The sequence below is a fragment of the Eptesicus fuscus genome, chromosome 10 (genome assembly GCF_027574615.1).
Source record: "Eptesicus fuscus isolate TK198812 chromosome 10, DD_ASM_mEF_20220401, whole genome shotgun sequence".
Taxonomy (NCBI): domain Eukaryota; kingdom Metazoa; phylum Chordata; class Mammalia; order Chiroptera; family Vespertilionidae; genus Eptesicus; species Eptesicus fuscus.
In genome coordinates this window covers 61,739,724-61,765,872 of record NC_072482.1, presented here as the reverse complement: position 1 = coordinate 61,765,872, position 26,149 = coordinate 61,739,724, and the positions used below count along the sequence as shown (strand labels likewise).

At 41.8% G+C, this 26,149-nt stretch overlaps 2 protein-coding genes across 3 annotated transcripts in view; one reads left to right on the top strand and one right to left on the bottom strand.

Moving 5' to 3' along the window:
• GTF3C6 (general transcription factor IIIC subunit 6) overlaps positions 1-5,839 on the bottom strand; it is a 10,520-nt gene extending 4,681 nt beyond the window's left edge. Inside the window, exons 1-6 of one of the 2 annotated variants that reach the window (XM_054722403.1) lie at positions 5,771-5,839; positions 5,266-5,346; positions 3,800-3,863; positions 3,655-3,699; positions 1,851-1,964; positions 301-1,003 (exon numbers count right to left, since the gene is read on the bottom strand). In XM_054722403.1, the coding sequence (XP_054578378.1) occupies positions 837-1,003; positions 1,851-1,964; positions 3,655-3,699; positions 3,800-3,863; positions 5,266-5,346; positions 5,771-5,818 (519 nt within the window). In that variant the 5' untranslated portion in view covers positions 5,819-5,839 and the 3' untranslated portion in view covers positions 301-836. Of the gene's footprint in view, positions 1-300; positions 1,004-1,850; positions 1,965-3,654; positions 3,700-3,799; positions 3,864-5,265; positions 5,347-5,770 lie in introns of those variants that run through there. The other variant, XM_028140040.2, reaches the window with a different exon arrangement.
• On the top strand, positions 5,817-26,149 carry LOC103284785 (eukaryotic translation initiation factor 1-like). The gene is made up of 3 exons (XM_054722671.1): positions 5,817-6,053; positions 24,400-24,502; positions 25,902-26,149. The coding sequence occupies exons 1-3, from the start codon at positions 5,817-5,819 to the stop codon at positions 26,147-26,149; spliced, it is 588 nt and encodes a 195-aa protein (XP_054578646.1).

Here is a 26,149-nt window from a genome sequence, read left to right as displayed (position 1 = left end):
CACTCAAACAGTACAATGGGGAGGCAAGGACCTGAGGCCTCATGCTAACAGCCTGCACGAACTTGCCAGCCATGTGACTGAGCTATCTTATCTAATTAGATCTTCCAGCCTTGCTCAAGTCTTCAGACACTGCAGCCCAGCCAACATACTGACTGCAACCTCATGAGGAGTTCCAAGCCAGAACCACGTGGCTAAGCTACTCCCAAAAAGACTGTGTAAGAGAGTTGGGGTTTTTTGTTGTTGTTTTGAGCCATTAAGTTCCAGGTAATTTCTTATGCAGCAATAAATAACTAATTCTTGGTTACTAATTTATTTGATTAAACAAAACACCAAAATCTTCTCAAAGATCAGATTATTAAAGACTACAGGAGAGGAAATTCTATAATCTGCTTTAATGAGTATATAAACGCTAGCTAAACTTCTCTAATATGTATCTCTTTTCAAGTTCTTTCTAGAACTTCAAGTACCTCCTTCTTCCCTTTATTTTCAGAGTGCCTAAAAATGGGATAGTTTAGGGGTATACATGATAAGAACAAAGATTTGTTCTGTAGTTATGATAGTTGGTATAATTAATTTCTACATGATTAGTGTACCTTCAAATGTTTATTCCTTAAAATATAATAATTCTATCAAGCCATGAATATTCATCACTAGAGTCATATTTACAAGGGTTTCAAATATGTCTTCGAGCAATGAGCTTTTAAACCATCAGGTGGTTATTTGTTCGTCTCTACAAATATGTGCCTGCTGTGGGTGCAAGAAGCACTGGTCTAAAGTCTAGTCTGGGACAATCAGCAACTAGAGAAAGCTAAATGAATGCTAACTAGGAACTAGACTCAGGGATAACAATTATGGTCCTCCAGTTCCTCCTTCATACATAAAGCCAGCTTCTTCCAGCTGTAAGTTTCTTGGGAAAGATTGCTGCAGCTGCCAAGGGTTTCCAGTAAATCCTCTGAGCTTACACCTTGGGAATCCAGAACAGCTATCATCATATCTTCTCTACCTACAAAGAATTTTAATTAAAAAAATAAATAACAAGAGCCTGGCCAGTGTCACTTAGTGGTTTGAGTGTCGACCTATGAACCAGGAGGTCATGGTTTGATTTCCTATCAGGGCACATGCCTGGGTTACGGGATTAATCCCCAGTGGGGGGCATACAGGAGATAGCTGATCGATGATTCTCTCTCATCACTGATATTTCTATCTCTCTCCCCCTCTCTTCCTCTCTGAAATCAATAAAAATATAAATAAATAAGGAAGGAAAGGAAGGAAAGGAAAGGAAAGGAAAGGAAAGGAAAGGAAAGGAAAGGAAAGGAAAGGAAAGGAAAGGAAAGGAAAGGAAAGGAAAGGAAAGGAAAGGAAAGGAAAGGAAAGGAAAGGAAAGGAAAGGAAAGGAAAGGAAAGGAAAGGAAAGGAAAGGAAAGGAAAGGAAAGGAAAGGAAAGGAAAGGAAAGGAAAGGAAAGGAAAGGAAAGGAAAGGAAAGGAAAGGAAAGGAAAGGAAAGGAAAGGAAAGGAAAGGAAAGGAAAGGAGAGGAAGAAAGACAAAGAAGGAGACTGCTGATTTCCCTAGGAATCAGAAATCATGTCAAGTTTCTTGACAAACTCCCCACAACTATTTCCAATGCAAAGCAGATAGAGATTTCTTGTTTGTCCCCAGCACCCTCTGCTACATAAGAGTTCAACTGAATTTTAAATCTATGTTTGGTACTTTCCATGGAGCATCTTCAATAATATACTTAACATATTCATATAGTCATTACTACAAAGTACAAAAAATGTCCTGGTAGCAATGTGTCACTGTCAAAACCAATATTAAATCACCAATTTTCAGAAAACTAGGTTAACTAACCTATGCTTTCTTCTCCTTCCTTCTTTTCTGTCAGAAGAGTTCTTGTCATGCTGAGCTTCTTCATCGTATGACATTTATATTTTAGCACTGTTTTATTGTTGCCTTCTGCATCCACTAGAACATAAAATAAATTCAATTATTATACTATAATACGATAGTACAAATAAAATAATCATGTTAAGCCTCAATAATTCCAATTTAGTGAGTTAACCTACCTCCTGTCTAGATAGTGGAATAAGTTCAAGATTTAACTCAAGAAATGACAGATAAAATACTTACATAACAACTGGACTCAAAACAACGAACAACTCCAGGGGACAGCCACATAGAACTATGAGTGAAAGTAAAGCTATGGGCTTGCTAGGCTCCAGCCCTGGAGTAAGAAAGTGAAGCCAGAAACGTGGCTTTACCGGGTAACGAGGTCTAAAATTCTACCACACTTATCCTAGCCCGTCTGGCTCAGTGGATAGAGCGTCAGCCTGCAGACTGAAGGATCCTGGGTTCGATTCCAGCCAAGGGCACATTCCCGGGTTGCGGGCTCGATCCCCAGTAGGGGGCGTGCAGGAGGCAGCTGATCAATGATTCTCTCATCATTGATGTTTCTATCTTTCTATCTCCCTTCCTCTGAAATCAATAAAAAATATATATTAACAATAAATCAATAAAATTCTACCACACAAAATTATCACATGTGAGAGAAGGATGAGAAAAGTCGTGCAGCCAACCCCACTGCCTGGGGTTACAGCTTTCTAGAAAACTGTGGGCATAGGCAGGAGGGAGGATGCGGATCTGAGCTAAGGATGTGAAACACACTGCAAACTTCCATACACTGCTCCTAGGAGTGTAACTGACATGTGTTAGAAAGCAACACAGTAAGTGGAACTACATGAAATTGTCAATATCCAGCCCAAATAAGTCATTTCATATTGTTGAACCCAACACAGTCATCAATCTATCTCTATTTCTAAGTGTATACCTTAAACATTTTTACATATATGCACAGGGAGAATAAAAATATTCATGGCAGCATTTTTGTAGTGAGTTAATAAGCATAATTAAGAACATGGACTCTGGAGCAGACCATCTGGGTTCAAATCCTGATTCTGCCTCTTTGTATATGACCTTGGGAATGTTATTTATCTCTTTGTGCTTCAGGTTGTTGTGTGTTGTTTTTTTTTCAATATAAAATGAAGATAATAATGGGATCTACCTCGTAAACTTGTGAGGATTAAATGAGTTAACACATGTAACGTTTAGAATAGTGCCTGACATATATAGAGAAGGCATTCAATAAGTTATTAATAATTACTGATAATAATGGAAGCAACCAATATGTCTGTTAACTGGAGAATAAACTGTGGTATAGTCACAGAATACTAAGAAACAGGGAAAACAGAGTTATATATTTCAGTATGTATAAGTCTCAAAACATATCTCTAATTGAAAGATTATAAAATAATATGCATAATATGGCATAATTTATATAAAGTTTGTAAATATACAAAAATGCTATTTTTGTGCATACATACATATGGAATATAAAATCAGGTATATTAAAAAAATAAAATAAAATCAGGTATAGGGAAGCAAAACACCAACTTAAGGTAAATGATTGTCTGAGGACAGAAGGGAGAGAATAAATTTGGAGAGGGGTATACAAGGGGCTTCAAGAGTATCTGGCAAAATGGTCGAATTTGATACAGCTAGACAATGAGTATATAAAATGTTTAACTTTAATATTCACTGTACATACATATGTTTTAAGTATTTCATAGTAACAAGAGTTACCACAGTAATCACTTACCATGTTCAACATTTTCTTCAAATATAACACAGGTCCCAAGAGTGTCTGTGGAAAAATTTAAAGATAACTTGTTAAGAAATAACAGAGCTACATTCTCTGAAAAGCATATTTAAAAAGGAGTTTCATCTATCTGACATCCTCCTACCTTCATACTCGCCAGCAAATACATAGCTGTCCACTTGCAGAATGGGCCGCTCAGTGTCAATTCCCTACATCAGAATACAGGATTATAAAAGATCACTAGAAAAAGCCTTAGAGGTTGGGTAAAATGGGGGAAGGTGATCATAAGATACAAACTTCCAATTATGAAATAAATAAATCCTGGGGAGGTAACGTACAGCATAATGACTACAGTTAATAATATTCTATTGTTTCTTTGAAACTTGCTAAGAGAATAAATCTTAAAAGTTATCACAAAAAAGTAAAATTTATAACTATGTGTGATGACGGATGTTAACTAGACTTAGTGGGGGTGATCATTATTTCGCAATACATACAAATATTGAATCACTAGAGGCCCAGTGCACGAAATTCGTGCACGGGTAGAGTCCCTAGGCCTGGCCAGCGATTGGGGCCAATCTGTGGGGTGATCATGGCTGGCCTGGAGCCGCCTGCTCGCCAGCCCCATCCCTCAGCGTCCTCCCACTGGTCGGGGCCTGTGGGCTGGGGGTAGCTCTTGCATTGAGAGTGTGCCCCCTGGTGATCAGTACACATCATAGCATCCAGTCATTCTGCTGTTTGGTCGATTCACATATTAGGGTTTTATTACATAGGGTTATGCCATACCCCTGAAACTAATATAAAGTTGTATGTTAATTACATCTCAATTTTTAAAAAAGAAAGAAAAAGGCTTCCACGTGTAACCTTGCTACCAAGAGCAGGAGTGGGGAACGTCCAGATGGTGGGCCCTCGAAATCTGGCCCTGCCAAGACTTAGGGTGAGTTAGTGAAATGTTTGACCAAATACAGCAGGCTAATTTTTAAGTCGATAATTTTGTACGGCCCCCGAATGATGTTATAAATATCCACATGGCCCTTGGCAGAAAAAAGGTGTCCCACGCCTGCGCTAGAGTCTAGAGCTTCTTGTCCTGGCACAAGATACACTGACACTGCTCTGACCCCAGCAGCTCCAGCATGAAGACTACCCAAGTAATAGGTCTATTGCAGTCAACATGCTCTTCAAGTCAGCCTAAGAACAGAGGAAGTTTGGTCAACAGTTGCTCCAAGATTTTAAAGCAAAGTGATAAAACAGGTGGAAGTCTTTTCTCAGTAGTAGGTACCTTCTCTCCCTTCTCCACATTTCACCTGTGTGTGCATATCTCATTATCCTCTCTCCCACCTCACTATCTAAAACCATGCATTTTTTTCAAAATATCTATCAAAATGCCACTTCCTCCCAATCTTCAACTCTCTGCGGCCACACATCCAGACACTCAAGCAGTTAGGCATCTTCTCCCACCTGCTCCCACGGTCCCCGGTACCTCTACGCTAGTCTTTAGAGTTCACTGCTTTGTAACGTGGAATTAATGCATCAGTCCCCAAAGTTCACCATTCATTCTGGTCCTAAGTTTATGAAAAATCTACAACCACTCCCCAATTCCAGGAGACTCACCAAAATCTTGCATTTGTTTTCACATTTAGAGAGAAAGTCTGAATCGATAATTCCTGACAATTCCACCAGAACCAACTGCTCCTGGTGGGAGAAGGCGGGGTTAACACGCGAGCACGCGGGTGCTGTGCAGGAAGAGGCAGTGACCCGGAGCACCCCCCACACCCCCGTGGCAACGACCCCACCTCCGTGAACACTAGGTCTCGCTTTCAAGGAGAGGAAGCGAGCGCCGTTTCCCAAAGCGACTTCCTCCACTTCCCCCTTCAGACCGGACTGCTGCAGTCAGGGCTGAGGCCAGCTCTCCCGACCCCCTCCACCCCTCCCCCTCCCCCCGGGCCTCCGCCCCCGCCTGCAGCCCCAGAACCAAGAAGCGGGCGAGGCGCCCGTGGGGGCTCCGAGCCGCCGCCGCCCCCGACTCCCTTCCCCTCCCGCTGCCAGCGCGGCCCTCGCCGCCGCCGCCGCCGCCCCCTGCACTGGCTTCCGTTGTAGCCCTCACTGCTTCCCCTACCTCCTCCTCCTCCCCGTCCCTGGGACTCCGCTCCACGGCGGCGGCCATGATCCCACCCTCCCCCACGGCCCCCAGTGGCTGGCCACGCCCACCGCGGCCGCCGATACCACGCCTCCCCGCGTTCGAGCGATTGGCCACGCCCACCGCGGCCGCCGACACCACGCCTCCCGCGTTCGGAGCGATTGGCCACGCCCACCGCGACCGCCATCTTGAGTCCGGGCAGCCCCTCCTCTCCAGTCCTGCTGCTGCTCAGGCCCCTAAACCCCTCTTTGCAGGCGGCAAGGTGGCCACCCCGTGGCCAGGTGGAGGCCGGCTCCAGGCCTGTTCCTTGTTCCTTTCTTTCTTTTACTTATTTATATTTTTATTGATTCTAGAGAGGGAGAGAGAGAAAGAAACATCAGTGATGGATCAGCTGCCTCTGGCATGCCCCCTACTGGAGATCGCTTGCAACCTGGGCATGTGCCCTGACGGGGAATCCAACCGAGGCCTTCTGGTCCACAGGTGGCCGCTCAACCACTGAGCCACACACCAGCGGGGCTCCTGGCTCCTCTCCAGAGAGCAGAAGCCGGGTCCTGGCTGGCTTGGAGGTCCTGGGACCTAGGGAGCCATCGCTGAGGCCCCGCCCCAGGAGGGAGGAGAGGGCTGGTGAGGGAGAGGGGAGGGAGAAGTGCAAGCAAGGAAACCTCCACCTGCTGGGGGATGCAGAGGCTTGTGTTAGCGGAGCCTACTTTCTTGGACATCAATTCTTAATATTTGGAGGGAAAAAGGAAAGGAACTAATAGGGTGATCTGATTGTAAATTACTAACCGGGAGACTCAAGGTGGGTAGTCACACCCCAGGCGTATAACTTTTTAGTAGAGGCTTGTATGTGCTTTAAGCAAGCCTGCCCATTGTTTCTGTGCACCTAGGTTAACACACTTTTGAAATAAGCAGTAGTCACCCTCAAGAGAGCACACAGTCTTAACTACCCTGTAATCCAATCCCTACATTGCTTTCTCTTACATCCTTGTAACTGTTCTTAGTTCCCTCTTTAATTAAATGCATAAAAGAAACGCATTCTCTGAAGCATTTGAGATCTTGCTCCCTGGCATATGGCATCAGTTTGACTCAAATTCTTATAAAAACTCTCCGCAGGTATAGACGGTCTTATGTGACAATATCATGTGAGCATTAACCTTCAGTTTACATTTATCCTGAGCCACATTAAAAGCGCATTTCAGATTAACTAGTGTGGGGGTTCAGAATGAGCTACCTAAAGATGTGTTTCTGTGGGATGCAGTTTGTATTTTTTATTTTATTATTTTATTTTTTATTTTTTATTTTATTTAAAGATGTGTTTCTGTGGGATGCAATTTTGTTTTTTATTTTTTATTTTTTTAAAATATATTTTATTGATTTTTTACAGAGAGGAAGAGAGAGGGATAGAGAGTCAGAAACATGGATGAGAGAGAAACATCCATCAGCTGCCTCTTGCACACCCCCTACTGGGGATGTGCCCACAACCAAGGTACATGCCCTTGACCGGAATTGAACCTGGGACCCTTGAGTCCGCAGGCCGACGCTCTATCCACTGAGCCAAACCGGTTTCGGCGCTAAAGGCAATTTTAGCTTCAGCCTCAATTTCCTCCGAGAAATACTCCCAGATCATACATAGTATTTGGAGAGACCTCTCCAATCTTCAGCCCACATTGGTTACTGCTGAGATTCCCATGGTAAAGTTATACATTCTTGAAGTGCAGGGACTTGTTTCCACAGAGCATGGGGTTCCTATGTTTGGGAACCTTGATGTCTAGCCTTTCTAAGCAGACCATAGGTCCTGGTGCCTCTCCAGGGTGCTGCCAGGAGACTGAGGGCAAACCAATTTTACACTCCTACCCAACATACAGATATCTCCATTATTCCCCTTCTGTTTTAAATAAAGACACCCCTCTCTCTTTCCCTCTCAAACATCAAGCATAGTTTCCTCAATGAGCTAAGACTAACAATAGATAGGAAAAGACATGATCTTCCAGTAGCTTCAGCTTTCCATTCTATAAACATCCCAGACAGAGGAATACAAATGGCCTGGCTACCTGCTTGGAAGAAATAAAGGGGGAAATGTAGGGCATTAGTATCTCCATAAAGTATCATGCCATATCAATAAAATCTTTCAGGAAAAAAAATCAAACCTTCTCTTTTTAAAAAAAATATATTTTATTGATTTTTTACAGAGAGGAAGGGAGAGGGATAGAGCGTTAGAAACATCAATGAGAGAGAAACATCGATCAGCTGCCTCCCGCACATCCCCTACTGGGTATGTGCCTGCAACCAAGGTACATGCCCTTGACCGGAATCGAACCTGGGACCCTTGAGTCCACAGGCCGACGCTCTATCCACTGAGCCAAACCGGTTAGGGCTCAAACCTTCTCTTGTTGGTTTTAAGAGTTAAAGGAATTTGTTCACCCCTAGGTTCACCTTGGGAGCCCAAGGGCTCAAAGTACTCATTAAAATGAGATTTGCCCTGGCCAGGTAGCTCAGTTGGTTAGAGATTCATGCCAATATGCCAAGATTGCAGGCTTGGCCCAGCTGCTGTGGCTCAGTGGTTGAGCATGGACCTATGAACCAGGAGGTCATGGTTCAATTCCCAGTCAGGGTACATGCCTGGGTTTCCAGCTTGATCCCCAGTAGGGGGCATCAAGAGGCAGCAGATCAATGATTCTCTCTCATTGATGCTTCTCTCTCTCTCTCTCTCTCTCTCTCTCTCTCTCTCTTTCCCTTCCTCTCTGAAATCAATAAAATATATATTTAGCCCTAACTGGTTTGGCTCAGTGGATAGGGCATCAGCCTGCGGACTGAAGGGTCCCAGGTTCAATTCCGGTCAAGGGCATGTGCCGTGGTTGCGGGCACATCCCCAATGGTGGGTGTGCAGGAGGCAGCTGATCGATGTTTCTCTCACATTGATGTTTCTAACTCTCTATCCTTCTTCCTTCCTCTCTGTAAAAAATCTATAAAATATATTTTTAATATAATAAAATAAAAAATATATTTAAAAGATTGTGGTTTTGATCCCAGTCAGGGCACATGAAAGAAGCAACCAATGAATGCATAAATAAGTGGAATAACAAATCAATGTTTCTCTCTCTCCCTTCCTCCCTCTTCTCTCTCTCCCTACCTCTCTCTCTCCTTTCTTTTCTCTTGCTCTAAAATCAGTAAATTAAAAATAAAAGAATCATGTAAGAGACAAATTGCAGGTTTTGTACAGCCACAGTTGGATCTAATGGAGAAAAATATATTTAATTTAGTGGAGAGGGTAATTGATTTTTTAAAATATATGTTTTTATTGATTTGAGGGAGAGGGAGGAAAGGAGAGATAGAAAGAAACATTGATTGGGGATTGGGATCCAGCCTGCAATCTGGGCATGTGTCCTGACCAGGAATAGAACCAGTGGCCTTTTGGTGCGTGGGACCATGCTGAATCAACTAAGCGACACCGTCCAGGGCGGCAATTGATTTTAATTGTAGTTAATAAGAGAGATCTCATGAAAAAATTCAGAAATATGATTTCTGAGAAATATAAATGGAGTGTTACTAGTATGTTCAATATATTAAAACCTGCCACTAGGAGGAGACAAATGAATTAAAAATGGTTTAATCTGCTCTTCCTTTAGAACACATTTCCTAAATTAAGAAGAGCCTCATGAAAAATATATTTAGTGTCAGAATTCTAATAAAAGAGCCCATTTTTAATGTTTTTTATTGGCTTTGAGAGAGAGAGAGAGAGAGAGAGAGAGAGAGAAAGGGAGAGAAGAGGGAGAAAGAGAGACAGCAATGTGAAAGCAGAACATCTTTCAGCTGCCTCCTGCACGCCTCCCTACCAGGAATTGAGCCCGAAACTCTGGCATGTGCCCTGACGGGGAATCCAACCAGGAACCTTTTGGTGGACGGTACAGTCAACCAACCAAATGAGCCACATTGACCAGGGCTATTTATTTATTTATTATTGATTTTAGAGAGATGGAGAAAGAGAAACATCAGTGTGAGAGAGAAACATCGATTGGCTGCCTCCTGCATGCGCCCAAACTGGGGATCGAATCTGCAACCTGGTTATGTGTTCGGATGGGGAATCAAATTTTGTACTGGATGACACTACAACCAACTGAGCCACACCAGCCAGGGCAGGAACATTTTTCTTTAAATAGCAGTTTATATCCATTACAGTAATTTTTTAAACCCCTTTCCTTTTTTAAATTTTATTTATTGATTTCAGAGAAAAAGGGAGAGGTAGAAACATCAATGATGAGAGAGTATCATTGACCGGTTTCCTCCTGCACGCCCCCTACTGGGGGTCGAGCCCACAACCCGAACATGTGCCCTTGACCGGAATCGAACCCGGGACCTTCCAGTCCAAAATCCAATGCTCTATCCACTCAGCCAAACCAGCTAGGGCAAAAATCCCTTTCTTACTCTGTTTTAAATCTGAAAACTAAACATTGGACCAGTGGCTCTCAGACTTCAGCTGCATCAGAATCACCGGGAAGGCAGATTGCTCAGCCCCAAACCCAGAGTTCCTGCTTCACCAGGTCTGGTATAGAACAGGAGAGACTAACTGCACTTCTAACAAGTTCCCAGGGGATGCTGATGCTTCTGGTCTGGGGAACATGGTTTAAGAACCATTGTGCTAGATGACTATAGAAGTAAACCATTTGCCAACAACCAGATTCAATTCAGTATTGAGAACTTACTAACTCAAGTTATTTCAGTTTGTTAGACAGTAACTTGGTATTGCAAAGACGATTGAAATGATCATTTTTGGAGGACTTTGAATCCAAAAGAAAGCAATTTAATAGTAGCACAGCATTCCAAGATCTGGTGGTTAAACAAAACATGTTTGCACACTGAACTCCCAGCAGCCAGTTTATAATAAGTCCTAGTTTAAGGCTCAATGCTGTGCAGAATTGTAAACTACACTCTAACCCAGTGTTTCCCAACCAGTTTTTGGCCATGCCCCACCTAAGCATCTCTAAAATCCTGATGCCCGCCACCCTACCCCCATGACATATAATTCTTATTATTCAAAAAGTGAGCTCCTATTCACGTGGGGGAAGCCTAAAAGGCCACTAACTTGGTCTAAACAAGCTTCCAAAGAGCATGGCATCCATGAAAGAGAAAAATAAAAGAACAAAAGGGCAATTGAAGTACTGAGGAAGAAATCACTAAGAAATTGTTTAAAAAATAATGATAATATGAAGTGATATGGAAAAAATAGCAAATAAAGTTTCAAAACATATAACAGAGAACTGAAATGAATAAATATGTCACAATATATATTTATATACTGTATATGAGGCCCCTAGAACCATAAAAAATGCAAAAAAAATCAATTAATAACTCATTCTCGAATTGCCCCCCTTTAAAAATCAAATTGCCTCCCCCCATCCCTGTGGGGCATGTGCTCCATGTTGGGAACCACTGCGTTAGAGCTACTTTCATAAAAAAGTTTGAGAAATACTGGTATAGGTCAAAAGTAAATGACAGCTTGGAACATCATGACAACACTTATAGTTAGAGAAGTATCCTATGATTTATAGTTAGTGTTCAGTAGCCTTTATGATAATGTGATAGAATTGGCTTCTAATTAAATGGAGTAGCATGTGGAGAAGAGAGAAGAGGAACAGATAAAAGAAAAATCCAAATTACTACAAATAAGAGCCTAGATGACTCCTAGAAAGCTGTCAGCTTATTTCTCAACAGAAACTTTGCAGGCCAAAAGGAATTGGCATAAAATACTCAAAGTGATGAAAAGCAAAGAGCTACAGCTAAGATTATTCTACCCAGCAAAACTGTCATTTAGAATCAAAGAACAGATAAAGAACTTCCCAGACAAGACACAGCTAAAGGAGTTCATTACCACCAAACCAATATTATAAGAAGTATTAAAGGGGCTTCTCTAAGAAGAAGAAAAATAAATTATCAAATATGAACAATAAAATGGCAATAGGCCTGGTTGGCATGACTCAGTGGTTGAGCATCGACCAATGAAACAGGAGGTCACGGTTCAATTCCTGGTCGGGGCATATGCCTGGGTTGGGAGCAGGAGGCAGCCAATCAATGATTCTCTCATCATAGATGTTTCTATTTCTTTCTCTTTTTTTTTAATCTTTATTATTCAGATTATTACAGTTGTTCCTCTTTTTCCCCCCATAGCTCCCCTCCACCCAGTTCCCACCCCACCCCATGCCCTTACCGCCCCCACCCCACTGTCCTCATCCATAGGTGTAAGATTTTTGTCCAGTCTCTTCCTGCACCCCCTACACCCTTTTCCCACCAAGAATTGTCAGCCCACTCCCTTTCTATGCTCCTGATTCTATTATATTCACCAGATTATTCTGTTCATCAGATTTTTTATTCACTTGATTTTTAGATTCACTTGTTGATAGATATGTATTTGTTGTTCATAATTTTTATCTTTACCTTTTTCTTCTTCTTCCTCTTCTTAAAGAATACCTTTCAGCATTTCATATAATACTGGTTTGGTGGTGATGAACTCCTTTAGCTTTTTCTTATCTGTGAAGCTCTTTATCTGACCTTCAATTCTAAATGATAACTTTGCTGGGTAGAGTAATCTTGGTTGTAGGTTCTTGCTATTCATCACTTTGAATATTTCTTGCCACTCCCTTCTGGTCTGCATAGTTTCTGTTGAGAAATCAGCTGACAATCATATGGGTGCTCCCTTGTAGGTAACTTTTTCTCTTGCTGCTTTTAATATTCTGTCTGTCTTTTGCTCTTGGCATTTTAATTATGATGTGTCTTGGTGTGGTCCTCTTTGAATTCCTCTTGTTTGGGGTTCTCTGTGCTTCCTGGACTAGTAAGTCTATTTCTTTCACCAGATAGGGGAAGTTTTCTGTCATTACTTCTTCAAATAGATTTTCAGTATCTTGCTCTCTCTCTTCTTCTGGCACCCCCATGATTCAGATGTTGGTACGCTTGAAGTTGTCCCAGAGGCTCCTTACACTATCTTCATATTTTTGGATTCTTTTTTCTTTTTGCTTTTCCAGTTGGGTGTTTTTTGCTTCTTTGTATTTCAAATCTTTGACTTGATTCTTGCGTTCCTCTAGTCTGCTGTTGGATCTCTGTATATTATTTTTTATTTCAGTCAGTGTATGCTTAATTTCTTTTTTTTATTAAGGTATTATATGTGTACATATCTTACCAATGCCCCCGCCCTCACTCCCATATATGCCCTCACCCCCCAGTGTTTTGCATCCATTGGTTATGCTTATATGCATGCATAGTGTATGCTTAATTTCTAGTTGGTCCTTTTTCATATCCTCGAGGGTCTCACTAAATTTATCAGCCTTTTCTAGAAAATTCTTGAAAAACCTTATAACCATGGTTTTGAACTCTATATCCAGTAGTTTGCTGTCCTCCATTTCTGTCATTTGTGACCTGTTTCTTTGTCTCTGAATTTTGGCTGCTTCCCTGAGTTGATAGAGTGGCTTTGTGTGCTAGGTGTCCTATATGGCCCAGTGGCTCAGCCTCCCCCGTTACCTGAGGTAGACACTCTTGGTGCACCCCTTTGTGTACTGTGTGCACAGTCTTGTATGATGTTTCTATTTCTATCTCCCTCTCCCTTCCTCTCTGAAATCAATAAAAATATAAAAAATTTAAAAAACTATTTTTTAAAAATGGCAACAAATACTTATCTATTAATGACTGAATCTAAAAAAACAAAATAAATGAACAAGCAGAACAGAAACAGACTCATAGATACAGAGAACATTTTGATGGTTGCCAGATGGAAGGGAGTTGGGGGGATGGGTAAAAAGATGAAGGGATTAAGAAGTACAAATTGGTAGTAACAGAATAGTCATGGAGATGTGAAGTACAGTTTAGGAAATCTAGTCAATAATACTGTAATAACTATGTATGGTGTCAGATGAATAGGAGATTTATCGGGATGATCACTTAGTAAGTTATATAATGTCTAATCACCTGAAACTAAAATAATATTGTATGTCAACTGTAATTGAAAAAAATTTTTTAAATGATTTTAAAAAAAGAAAAAGGGATAGGACTCGGATGACTGTATATATGAGGAGGCCTAAAAGAGAAAGAAGTTTTATTAAAAATCTCCCGATTATGAGCCTGAGAGTTAGTGTAGAAGTACACTATTGGCAACATGAGGTAGAGCCCCAGCTGCTCTGTCCAAACAGACAAGAGTGATTAAGCAGGCTGTGGTCTGTGTAGTCAGCATTGCCTGGGATTCTGTTACAATACCAATTCTCAGGCCCTAGCCCAGACTACTAAATCAGAAATGCTGGGAATGGGGCCCAACAATTTATGCTTCAACACACTCTCCAGGTGATTCTCACTCACAATTAAGTTGAAAATTGAGCTAAGCCAGTGTGGCTCAGTGGTTGAGCGTCAACCCATGCACCAAAGAGGTCACTGTTTCCATTCCCTGTTAGGGCACATACCTGAGTTTCGGGCTCTGTCCCCACTAGGGGGTGTGCAGGAGGCAACCAATCGATGTTTCTCCTTCTCCCTTCATCTCTCTCTAAAAATCAATAAAAACATATATATTTTTTAAATTTGGGAAAAAAAGAAAATTAAACTATGCCAGTTAGATTTCTTTTTTTTTTTTTTTCCTTTCAAGAATTTTAAGTGGGATACACAGGGTGAATCAGTCTGTTGATTGTGAGGAGAGAAGCTAAAAAAAGTTGGTTATAGAGAGACCATGAATAAGCAGAAACTATAACTAAATGAAGTGGTTGGCTGGTAGTCACAGAGACAGAGAGGAACGGTGACAGCCTGTGGTTGGGGAGTACTGCATTCCAGCAGCAGCCAAGAGTGACAAGTGAGCCCAGTCTTGGGTGTGCATGGAATTCATCCAGTTCCATGTTCATTTTAGTTCTCAACTGAAGCCCAATCATACTGCTATTCTTAGGCTCCTATGATATTCTTATCTCCTTTATTGTCACGTGTATCCTTAAAATAGATAGACTTCCCCTTAACTGAGGTGACCTGAATGGATCTGTGTTCCTGCAATATAAAAAGCTGATAAAGCTCCAAAGTAGATGGGGCAAAAGTTTGAATTAATAAAAATAATTGCTTTTTAAAAAAATTATGGACACTTATTTTTTTAATTTTTAAAAAATAAATTTTACCATCTTAACCATTTTAAAGTGTACAGCTCAGTGGTTAAGTACATTCACAATGTTGTGAAACCAATTTCCAGAAGTCTTTCATCTTGCAAAGAATTACTTTTTAAAAAATTACTTATGAAGTATATTTCAATGAAGTATATTTCAATGCTATCACTTTTCGCCTTATACAACTGAACAACTTCAGGTCTGATGCTCAGGTTCATACTTGGGGTTTGGTGTCTTGTTCTTTTGCTTTATTTTATCTGTTGGCTTCCTTATGTAGGCAGTCACTCTGAAAAAGTACTACTACCTTTTTAAAAATATTTTTTTATTAATTTCAGAGAGGAAGAGAGAGAGAGAAACACCAATGATGAGAGAGAATCATTGATCGGCTGCCTCCTGCACACCCTCACTGGGGATTCAGCCTACAACCCAGGCATGTGCCCTGACCTGGAATTGAACCAGGACCTCCTGGTTCATAGGTTAACGCTCAACCACTGAGTACTGAGCAGTACTATTATCTTTTCAACTGGCATGTCTCTTGACCTCTCCTCTCATTTCCTTCAGTTTCTGCCCTGATTCAGGCAGGTCTAAATGTCATACCCTTAGATTTCAACATCTTCTATATATGCTGTCTTTATCTTTTCTTTTTGTAATTTTTACATGTTTCACATTTTTCATATTGATCATCAAATAATCATAATCATGATATTCAGGTAGAGTTGTAAACATTAAAGATTCCATCAACTGTCGGTAAGTGAGGCAGCAGCCTCATCTGGCTTCCTCAATACCCTAGGGCAGTGGTCGGCAAACGCATTAGTCAACAGAGCCAAATATCAACAGTACAACGATTGAAGTTTCTTTTGGGAGCCAAATTTTTTAAACTTAAACTTCTTCTAACGCCACTTCTTCAAAATAGACTCTCCCAGGCCATGGTATTTTGTGGAAGAGCCACACTCAATGGGCCAAAGAGCCGCACGTGGCTCGCGAGCCACAATTTGCCGACCACGGTCCTGGAGAGCACCCTACCTTGCCTGGATCCGTGACCTCATTTCTGGTAAAAGAAGGGTTGAATTAGAAGAGATAATCTCTCAAATTTGTTCCATTATATTTTGTTTTATCCTCTTGATGGCATTTCCCTTTACTCTATGTACAAAATATTACTTAAATAGCTTGGTCTGGTAGAATTAATGTTTTATTACCAATTCATTACAAGAAAAGACGTCAAAGTCCTAAGAACAAAACTGTTATACTTAGGGTGTTTCAAATGTTTTAATTTGTCATGACAGTTTGACTTGTATCAGAATTTACCATACTTTATCAAACCTCACACTCTTCCTTTTCACCCAACAACTAACCCTTTTGTTCTAAACCAAGCCAATCTGTTGAAACTCTACATCCTGCCTTTTTTCTTTTTTTTTTTTTTTTTTTTTGCCACTGGGTCTTTTCTAATGTCATTCACTCCACCAGGCTGACTTTTGTTAGTTCTCAGTCGATGCCCATTGCTTCTGCTACACCAAAAACTTGTCTTACTATGGTACTCTAATCTTATATTCATACATCAAAGCCACATTTTCTGAGTACTGTACTTAATATTTTCCAAGCCCTCCCTCCACTTTCTATATGAATTTCTGTATGCAATTTTAAATCCTATTGTTCATATTCTACTTTGTATTTTAGTTTGCATATGTGTATTTTTTTCTTCCCTTGGGTAAATGCCTTGAGTTAATGTTTTAGGCTTCTTTGTACAGTGGGTTCATTAAAGTAATTGAATAAATGGATGGATAGATTAATTAAATAATGTGAAATTTAGTTTAATTTCCTTCAGATGAATTTGAGGGAAACACTTGACTAGAAGTTACTCTAAGTCCAAACAGCTTTGAGGATTAAGTTATAGATTGTTCAATAGAAAGGCTTGTGTCTGCACTGTACACTCCTCCATAAGTATTTTTTTTAAATATGTTTTTATTGATTTCAAAGAAGAAGGGAGAAGAAGAGAGAAATGTCCTGAGAGAGAAACATCAACTGGCTGCCTCCTGCATGCTCCCTACTGGGGATTGAGCCCCAACACCCGCTCCCCGCCCCATACACACACACATGCCTTGACTAGGAATTGAACCAGCGACTTCCTAGTGCATGGTACAACACTCAGCTGGGCCTCTGTAAGCATTTTTTATTCATTGATTGCTTTTAAAGAGAGAGAGGAAGGGAGAGGAAGAGAGCGACAAACATCAATTTGTTGATCCACTTATTTATGCATTCATTGGTTGATTCTTGTGGTGTGTGTCCTCACCAAAGATGGAACCTGCAACCTTGGAGTATCAGGAGGATGTTCTAACTAACTAAGTTACCAAGTCAGGGCCTCCATAAGTATTTTTTAAATATGTTTTTATTGACTTGAGAGAGAGGGGAAGGCAGAGGTAGAGAGAAGCATGGATGAGAGAGAAACATCAATGGACTGCTTCCTGCACGCCTCCTACTGGGGACTGAACCTGCAACCCGGGCATGTGCCCAACCTGGAATCCAACCGGGACCTTTTAGTGCATAGGATTTCACAACCAACTGAGCCACACAGGCCAAGGCAAGCCTCCGTAAATATTTTGATTGGGATCCATTATTACTTATTTTTGACCCTTACTTTTTCACTGTTAACATTATTTCTTTTTATAGAAGTGAGCTGACCCAATGACTGACACATGTTGAGTGTTCATAAAATGCTTGTTGAATTGTTAAAATTAATTAATATGTATTATGTTTAGCCTTTACAATAAGGGTAAAAAGAAACTTTTACCCTTATTGTAAAGGCTAAACATAATATGTCAAGGACCCAATAATTGAAGTAGTCTCACATATACCAACTTTAGAATTAATACAATTCTGAATTTACAGTTCGTACTTAATAAATGCTTCTTGAGTGGATGAATAAAATGCTTTTTTCTCAGAAGAAAGAATCCTTCTTAGGAGTCAGTATTTCTCAGTATGGTACTGTATCTCCTAAATTAGAATCACTTGGGATGCTTATTAAAACTATAGAGTCTTCGGCCCTGGCCGGTTGCTCAGTGGTTAAAGCGTCGGCCTGGGAACCGAAGGGTCTTGGGTTCAATTTCCAGTCAAGGGCAAGTAACTCAGTTACAGGTTCAATCCCCGGCCCCAGTTGGAGCGAGTGAGCATGGACCTTGGAGCCAGACTGCCTGGGCTCAACAGACTCTACCACTTACTAAATGTATGTTCTGGGCATGCTGTTCAACTTCCTTGTGCTTCAGTTTCCTCCTCTATAAAATGGGAAGAACAGTATAATGATCCCATACGTGGCTGTGAGGATTAAATGAGTCAGTACCGGTGAGGTGCTTGGAACAGAGCCTGACAGTGTAAACACCATGCGTATGTTTGCCATTATCAGATTATAAGTATCCTCTTTCCAACAAAAGTAGTGCATTTCTGTACAAAAACCCGTCTTATTACAGAAAACCTAACCCTCAGAGTTTGTCCTTTCTTCCTTTCTCCTTTTCTGTTTTAGAGACGTAGACACGTCAGACCAGGATACCGCCTTATTGCAGGGTAAACTTACAACAAAGACATCTTAGACCTTTTACCTCATGCTGATGAGCCAGAGATCAGTACTCAATCTTTTGAATTGCTTCCCCATAATTAAAATCGCATAAAAAGGGCAGGGATTCAAAATGAGTCTAACATGCTTTCTTACAAGAAAGCGTTTGTGTAGCTGCAAAGGGTAACAAAACACAAAGACTATTGTAGCAACAGTCCTAGGGCCAAGTCATCTCCTGCCCCAAGTCTCTGTGGAGATCATGCTGACTCTGAGCCTCTTCCTTCCTCCTCTGGCCTCCAGGAGTGTTGTCACCTCTGACAGACAGAAAAAGTTCCCAAGACCAAACAGAGAGTTTATAGCCTCCCAGCCCTCCCATTTTCCAGTGAGATGAGCTTTGGCAACTGATCCCTCAAGGACAGATCCTTGACAGCAGACGTGCCTGGGAAGTTTGACAGTTTTTCTACAATGGGCTCCTTGTTGGTATATGTATCCAGACTGGGTATGATTAATTGACTCTTAAATTTAGCCTTTCTTCTTATCATGCAACTCCTGAAAGGTCACTTAGGATTAGAATTTTTATTTCCCTATTTGTAAAAAGGAACTTACAGTAAATGTTAGTGCTAGACAGAACTTCAAAGATAATTTCATATAACTCCTTTAATTTTTAAAAAGAGGCTAGATCCAGAGAGGTTGAGGAAATTGCTTAAGGTCAAAGAGGTGGGTCAGGAATAAAAGTTGTGCAATATACACTTCAAAACCAGTTAAAGACACGTTAAGAGATCTTGCCTGGGAAGTATTAATCCACCCACCGTATTCACCAGACCTTGCTACTTCATATTACTACTTGTTCCGATCGATGGCACACGCACTTTCTGAGCAGCACTACAAAACATACAAAGAAGTGAAAAACTGGGTCTCTGAATGGTTTGCCTCAAAACAAGAAAAGTTCTATTGGGACGGTATCCACAAATTACCTGAAAGATGGGGGAAATGTGTAGCTATCGATGGACATTACTTTGAATAAAGCACTTTTGATGTTTCTCTTGAAAAAAAAAAAAAGTTGTGCAATATAGTTAATTTTGCTATTAACAAGGGGCTAAAATTGGAGAATTTTGCTTGAAGATTAAAAGGCCATTGTTGTTGTTTTTAGAAATCCAATTGGCTTTATTAAGTGTTTCCTGAATCAGTTAGCATCTTATCTAGCAACTAGAAGGGTGCTCTGGTATTTTACTTTTTGGTATTAATTATTTCTGACAACCTAGTTACTGAATAAAAATATAAAAAACTGTTTTCTAGTATTTCATCTAATTAGAATATAACACAAGTTTTGCTATTAAACAAAAGGTATAGAATTTTTAAAGTTTCTTTGAATACATGTTTTATAATAATTAATTTTAATTAATATATAAATGAATTAATTTTTTTTAAAGTTGCATGAGTAGTCAAGGAATCCCCAGTCTTTGCACTTCTATATGTATTTTCTATATATACTTTTTTTTGAGCCATTTAAGAGTAAGTTGCAGATATTATGGACTTCAAACCTTAGTTCTTTTTTTAAAAAATATGTTCTTATTGGTTTTAGAGAGAGAGGAAGGGAGGGAGGGAGAGAAAGAGAGAGACACATTAACCAGCTGCCCGGGTATGCTTCCCACTGGGGAGCGAGCCTGAAACAGGGGCATGTGTCCTGACTGGGAATCGAACTGGTGACCTTCTGGTGCATGGGATGACACTCAACCAACTGAGCCATACCGGCCAGGGCCAAACCTTCATTCTTAACTGGGAAAAATACCACACCCAGTAACTGTAGAATAATCCAGTATCGGTTTTTCAGCAACACCCACTCAGATAATAATCATGGTTGATAGCATCATTTTACATAGTAGCATCATCTGACTTGAACAATGGAGATAAAAATCTAGCTGTAAGAACAATTAATATAGTCTTTTCATTCAACAGATATTTAATAAAGAGTAGGCTGGTGCCCTAGTGGTTAGAAGAATAAAACGTCCATATTTTGTTCATTTGAGAGTTGCTGAACTCAAAAAGTTCTCTCTCTCTCTCTCTCTCTCCCCCCACTCTCCCTCTCTCTCTCTCCTATTTTCTCCTTAAATATGGAAGCATTTTCTTTCCGAATTAGAAGAGGATTTAAAATAAAATTGCATGTGCTTATAGATTAAGGATCAAAGGATCAAATCAGAGATGTAAAGTGATCAGCTCTGAACTCTCCAAGGATTCAATTTTGTTTTCTTCCGTGTTTTCATTGTGCTAGCTGTTTCTACTTTTGTTGAAGTTGGAATTAAATTGGAGGACATCAAATGGGTATTTAAGAAGTTTCTCTTTCTTGCTTCAATTGCACTGTCTTCCAAGGATGTTAACACTCTGTGGGTGCTAGCAGTACTAAGAAAACACTTTCATTTGTCACCCTGAATACACATCATACCTAGACCTCCTCAGGATTTCTAATCACTCTGCCGTTAATAGCCATAGATATTGTGAGATCATATTAAGTATAGGGTGGACAATTAACACATGTGCCCTTGTACCAACATTGCCACAGGTGCTCTGAGGAGCAAAAGCGGGGGGTGTAGACAGAGGGTCAAAATAATACTTGGCTTTTAGTTAAGTGCACTGGATTTCCAGTGCTATCCTTTGTGAACAAAGCACTCTTGTGTAGGAAGTGAGGTATTATCACTATAGAGATCAGCATAAATAACCAGAGAGCAAAATGTCTGCTATAAGCTCAGCTCATCTCTACGAGCAAGAGTTTCATAGTAACTACTAGAGGTTCGGTGCATAAAGTCATGAACAGGTGGGATCCCTAGGCCTGGCCGGCAATCAGGGCCATCAGGTTTCCTGCCTCCTGGCCTCCCCCCATCCTCCTTCCCTTGCTGCCCATGTCCACCGCCACCCACTCCCAGTTCCCCGTCCCAGCCTGGGGCCCAGCCCCAATCAGGTGATCGGGGCCTGCCAGCAGGGGGGAGGGATGGGGAGAGGGACCTGGGAGGTTGGCCGCCAGCCCCAGGAGGGAGCCGGCCCTCGGCCCCCCTGGGAAAGGGGCCATGTCCACCGCCACCCACCCCTGATTCCCCGGCCCGGCCTTGATCAGGCGATCGGGGCCTGCTGGCCACGGGGAGGGACCTGGAGGTTGAACAGCAGGCCCCATTGGCGATCAGGTCCTGCAGGCTGGGGGAAGCTCCTGCGTTGAGCATCTGCCCTCTGGTGATCAGTGTGCGTCATAGCGACCGGTCATTCCAGTCATTCAGTCCTAAAGGTTGCTTAGGCTTTTATATATGTAGATTTTATTATTATTTTTTTATCCTCACCTGAGGACATGTTTTATTGGTTTTAGAGAGGGAGAGAAGATGGAAGAGGGAGAGAGAGAGAAACACCAATGTGAGAAAGAGACATCAATTGGTTGCCTCCCATATACGCCACCACCTAGGTATGTGCCCTGACCAAAATCGAACCCAGAACCTTTTGGTGTACGGGACAATGCTCCAACCAACTGAGCCACCCGGCCAGGTCTATAGCAACAATTTAAAAGCAGCAATCAGACCTTTATTCCTAGTTTTAAGCATAAACATTTGGAACACACTTATGTCTCATATTTAAGAGGACAATTTTGTGAGAGATAGCTAAACTTTAGTTACAACCTCATCATTCTGTGCTCCCCGACATGAAACAGCTTCTTTCCAGATGAATAGAACATGACTTTCTGACTTAGTAACGTCTAATACTGCACGGGTACCGCCATCTTTCTGGTGCCAATGTGTCTTTGGTAATTAAGGTCTGAAGAAAAATACTTTTTAATGTGAACACAAGTAAAATGCACTTTATTTTTGTTGCACTGATAGTCAAAACATAAAAAAGGTAAAAAACAAAATCCAACTAACCTGTTGCCTGCTGTAGAAATGTAGAGTCAGTGAATATTTATCAAGCTCCTCCGGTACATGATACTCTTTCATGTATTCATGAATGTGGAAATACATTCAAAAGTTGATGATGCAATTTGATTAGATCACATTATGCTGTACTAAGCTGTGATTTTTTTCCACAAGATAATGTGTCTTTTCATATTTTGAGTGATGCAGGAGAGCAGCTAGTTAAGAACAATAGCATTCAACATTAAACAAAAATTTTCCATCATTTAAAAAAAAGAATGCAATTAAGTAGCTGTCATAGGATCTGTCTCTTATTTTGTCTCATCTCATTCTTTAAAATGACATCTTTACTATAAGCAGTGAAAACCACTGCGTATCATCTTAACTGAATCTTCCCATTTACATTTATTTTCTCAGGAATTAATTCATACACCTGGGTTGGGTCTTTAACTTTCTTGTTTGAGGAGGGAGGTGCTTGCTTCAGTGGCATAGAACTCCTACAATGATTCATCACAACGTTCTACGTGGAACGTATTCTGGTAGGTGAGGCACGTACATGGGCATCGCCAGTGGCTTTCCCTAAGCCCCTGATAACTTTAGCTACACTTTAGGAAGAAGAAAAACAACATTTCACTTACGTGATGCTAAGTTAGCAGCATCTATTCATCTTTCATGAACTTCTGTTCCATGAAACACTTCCCAGTATCTAATAAACAATTTGAGAGTGGGGGACCATGTGTGAGTTCTTAATGTGTTCTTTGGCGCTAAGCACAAAACAGTCCCCGTTGTAGGAGGTGGATATGTACTTGTTGAACTGGAACAATTCATTGCAAAATTCCAGTTTGCAGATAAAAATTTAGTACATAAGGGCTAAAAAAGGATTGGCTGGGGGAAACAAAGAAACCTCAGTTCTTCTAAAGTTCCTAACATTCAAACCTAATATGTGTCTGTTCAGAAGCATATTGCCCAATCCAACTGGGCGTCATTTAGAGTTGAAGCTTGGAAAAAAAAAAAAGATAAAATATAATAATAAAAAGTAACTTTAAATTTCTTATGTATTATTGCATTCGAAAGTTTTGGTGTGCTCTTTGGGAAAATAACCAAGGTTCTTTTTTAACTGGCATGGAAAGGAAGTGTTGCACTAAGAGTGGGGCTGTGAGGATGAGCAACAAAAGTTCTTAGAGCACTTAATCATGTCACGCTAACTGGCTGTCACAGATGTCCCATCCTGGATCAGTCATGAGCGAGGAAGTCCAAAAATGACCCGAAATGACAAATTACAATATAAAACTTAAATATTAAGTTTTGAAATGAATGAAGAGCCTCATGATCTTTAAGCAATTTCTTTAACACGGCCCAGCTGCCTTGTTTATAAAATGAGAAAGTTGTATTGGACGACACTAGATCCCTCCCACACAACTTGCATAATGCTTTTTCAGGAACAAAAAGGTCTCACAGCTGAAACAAGGAACTGACCAAAAACAGTTACTGCGAAAGTAATGATAAAGATGATGATACAATAAAACACGGTATCACCGTTCAGTAATGCCAATCGGTGGATTTATGCAGCTCTGTTATTCACCTGATGTCATCCATAGTTATAACATTTTGTCCACATTGGCCATTAAAAGGGATTTGCTCCGTTCTAGAGAAAGACTGGCCACGGTGGTCAGGACATTTTGTTCCAGTCTTGGGGTTGCAGCTCTCTGAGCTTCTTTCATTTTGCAAGTTATGAGTCAGGTATTTAACATGCTGGTGTTCTCCACTATATTGTGACCTCCTACAAGGCAGGGGTCACACCCCATTCATGTTTGGATCCCACTCTACCTTGCATAGTGCTTTGCAGGCGGTAGGTCCTCAATAAACGTCACTTTGTCTCTAAAATAATGATGAAACTGGGTCAGGCCCTGGCTGGTTTGGCTCAATGGAATCTCACATTGAGTGACTGCGCCACCGGTGAGGGCTCAGCAACCTCCCTTTGAACCCCCCTCGCTTTTGGACACTTTGTTCACCCGGCAGGCTTCTCCCACCACAGTCTTCCACAGGCCGTTTCCACCAGGAAAAGGAATTGTATAGTACGTCCGCTATCAGAACCTCCACTCCTTTGACCCCTTTGCTGATACAAGGCAGGAGGATGATCTGCTTCCCACTGGAGCTGAGTATTATATCCATACTAGAGGCCCGGTGCACGAAATTAGTGCACGGGGGGTGGGGAGGGTGTCCCTCAGCCCAGCCTGCACCCTCTACAATCTGGGACCCCTCAAGGGATGTCCGATTGCCCATTTAGGCCCGATCCCAGTAAGATCGGGCCTAAACGGGCAGTTGGACATCCCTCTCACAATCCAGGACTACTGGCTCCCAACTGCTCGCCTGCCTGCCTTCCTGATTGCCCCTAACCGCTTCTGCCTGCCAGCCTGATCACCCCCTAACCACTCCCCTGCCAGCCTGATTGATGCCTAACTGCTCCCCTGCCAGCCTGATTGCCCCTAACTGCCCTCCCCTGCAGGCCTGGTAACCCCTAACTGCCCTCCCCTGCAGGCCTGGTGCCCCCCAACTGCCCTTCCCTGCAGGCCCGTTCGCCCCCAACTTCCCTGCTCTGCCAGCCTGATCACCCCTAATTGCCCTCCCCTTCAGGCTTGATCACCCCCACCTGCCCTCCCTTGCAGACCTGGTCCTCCTAACTGCCCTCCTCTGCTGCCATCTTGTGGTGGCCATCTTGTGTCCACATGGGGGCAGACATCTTGTTTGTTGGAGTGATGGTCAATTTGCATATTACTTTTTTATTAGATAGGATAGAGGCCTGGTGCATGGATGGGGGCTGGCTGGTTTGCCCTGAAGGGTGTCCTGGATCAGGGTGGGGGTTCCCTTGGGGCGTGGGGTGGCCTGGGCGAGGGGCCTGTGGTGGTTTGCAGGCTGGCCATGCCCCCTGGCAACCCAAGTGGAGGCCCTGGTATCTGGGATTTATTTATCTTCTATAATTGAAACTTTGTAGCCTTGAGCAGAAGCCAGGGCCAGCCAGGGTGTGTGGGAAGCTTGGCTTCCTCCATTGCTGGGGAAACCCAAGCCTCCTGCTCTCTCCAGCTCCATGGCTGCCGCCATTTTTTTAAAAAATATATTTTTATTGATTTTTTACAGAGAGGAAGGGAGAAGGATAGAGAGCTAGAAACATCAATGAGAGAGAAACATCGGCCAGCTGCCTCCTGCACACCCCCCACCGGGGATGTGCCCACAACTAATGTACATGCCCTTGACCAGAATCAAACCCAGGACCCTTCAGTCTGCAGGCTGACGCTCTATCCACTGAGCCAAACTGGTTTCAGCGGCTGCCACCATTTTTATTGGGATTTATTTATCTTTTATAATTGAAACTTTGTAGCCTTGAGCGGAGGCCAGGGCCGGCCAGAGTGGGCAGGAAGCTTGGCTTCCTCCATTGCCAGAGAAACCCAAGCCTCCTGCTCACTCTGTGGCTGCAGCCATTTTGGTTGGGTTAATTTGCATATTTTCTCCTGATTGGCTGGTGGGCATGGCTTGTGGGCATAGTGGAGATACGGTCAATTTGCATGTTTCTCTTTTATTAGATAGGATACGAATTCAACAGAGAAATGGCATATCCCTTTCCACTGTCCAAGGGATCGCTGGTGATTACGATAAAATGAAACTAGTGAAGGCCTTTAAGATGAAATTAGCCTGGAATGGTACTGCCATTGAGCATCCAGAATATGGAGAAGTAATTCAGCTGCAGGGTGACCAGCGCAAGAACATATACCTGTTCCTCGTAGAGACCGGACTGGCTAAGGACGACCAGCTGAAGGTTCATTCGTTTTAA

Coding starts and splice junctions, on each gene's coding strand:
- LOC103284785 (XM_054722671.1), top strand. CDS start 5,817: ATGATCCCACCCTCCCCCACGGCCCCCAGTGGCTGGCCACGCCCACCG. Junction 6,054..24,399: donor CCCTCTTTGCAGGCGGCAAG/GTGGCCACCCCG, acceptor GGAATTGTATAG/TACGTCCGCTATCAGAACCT. Junction 24,503..25,901: donor GTATTATATCCATACTAGAG/GCCCGGTGCACG, acceptor CTCTTTTATTAG/ATAGGATACGAATTCAACAG.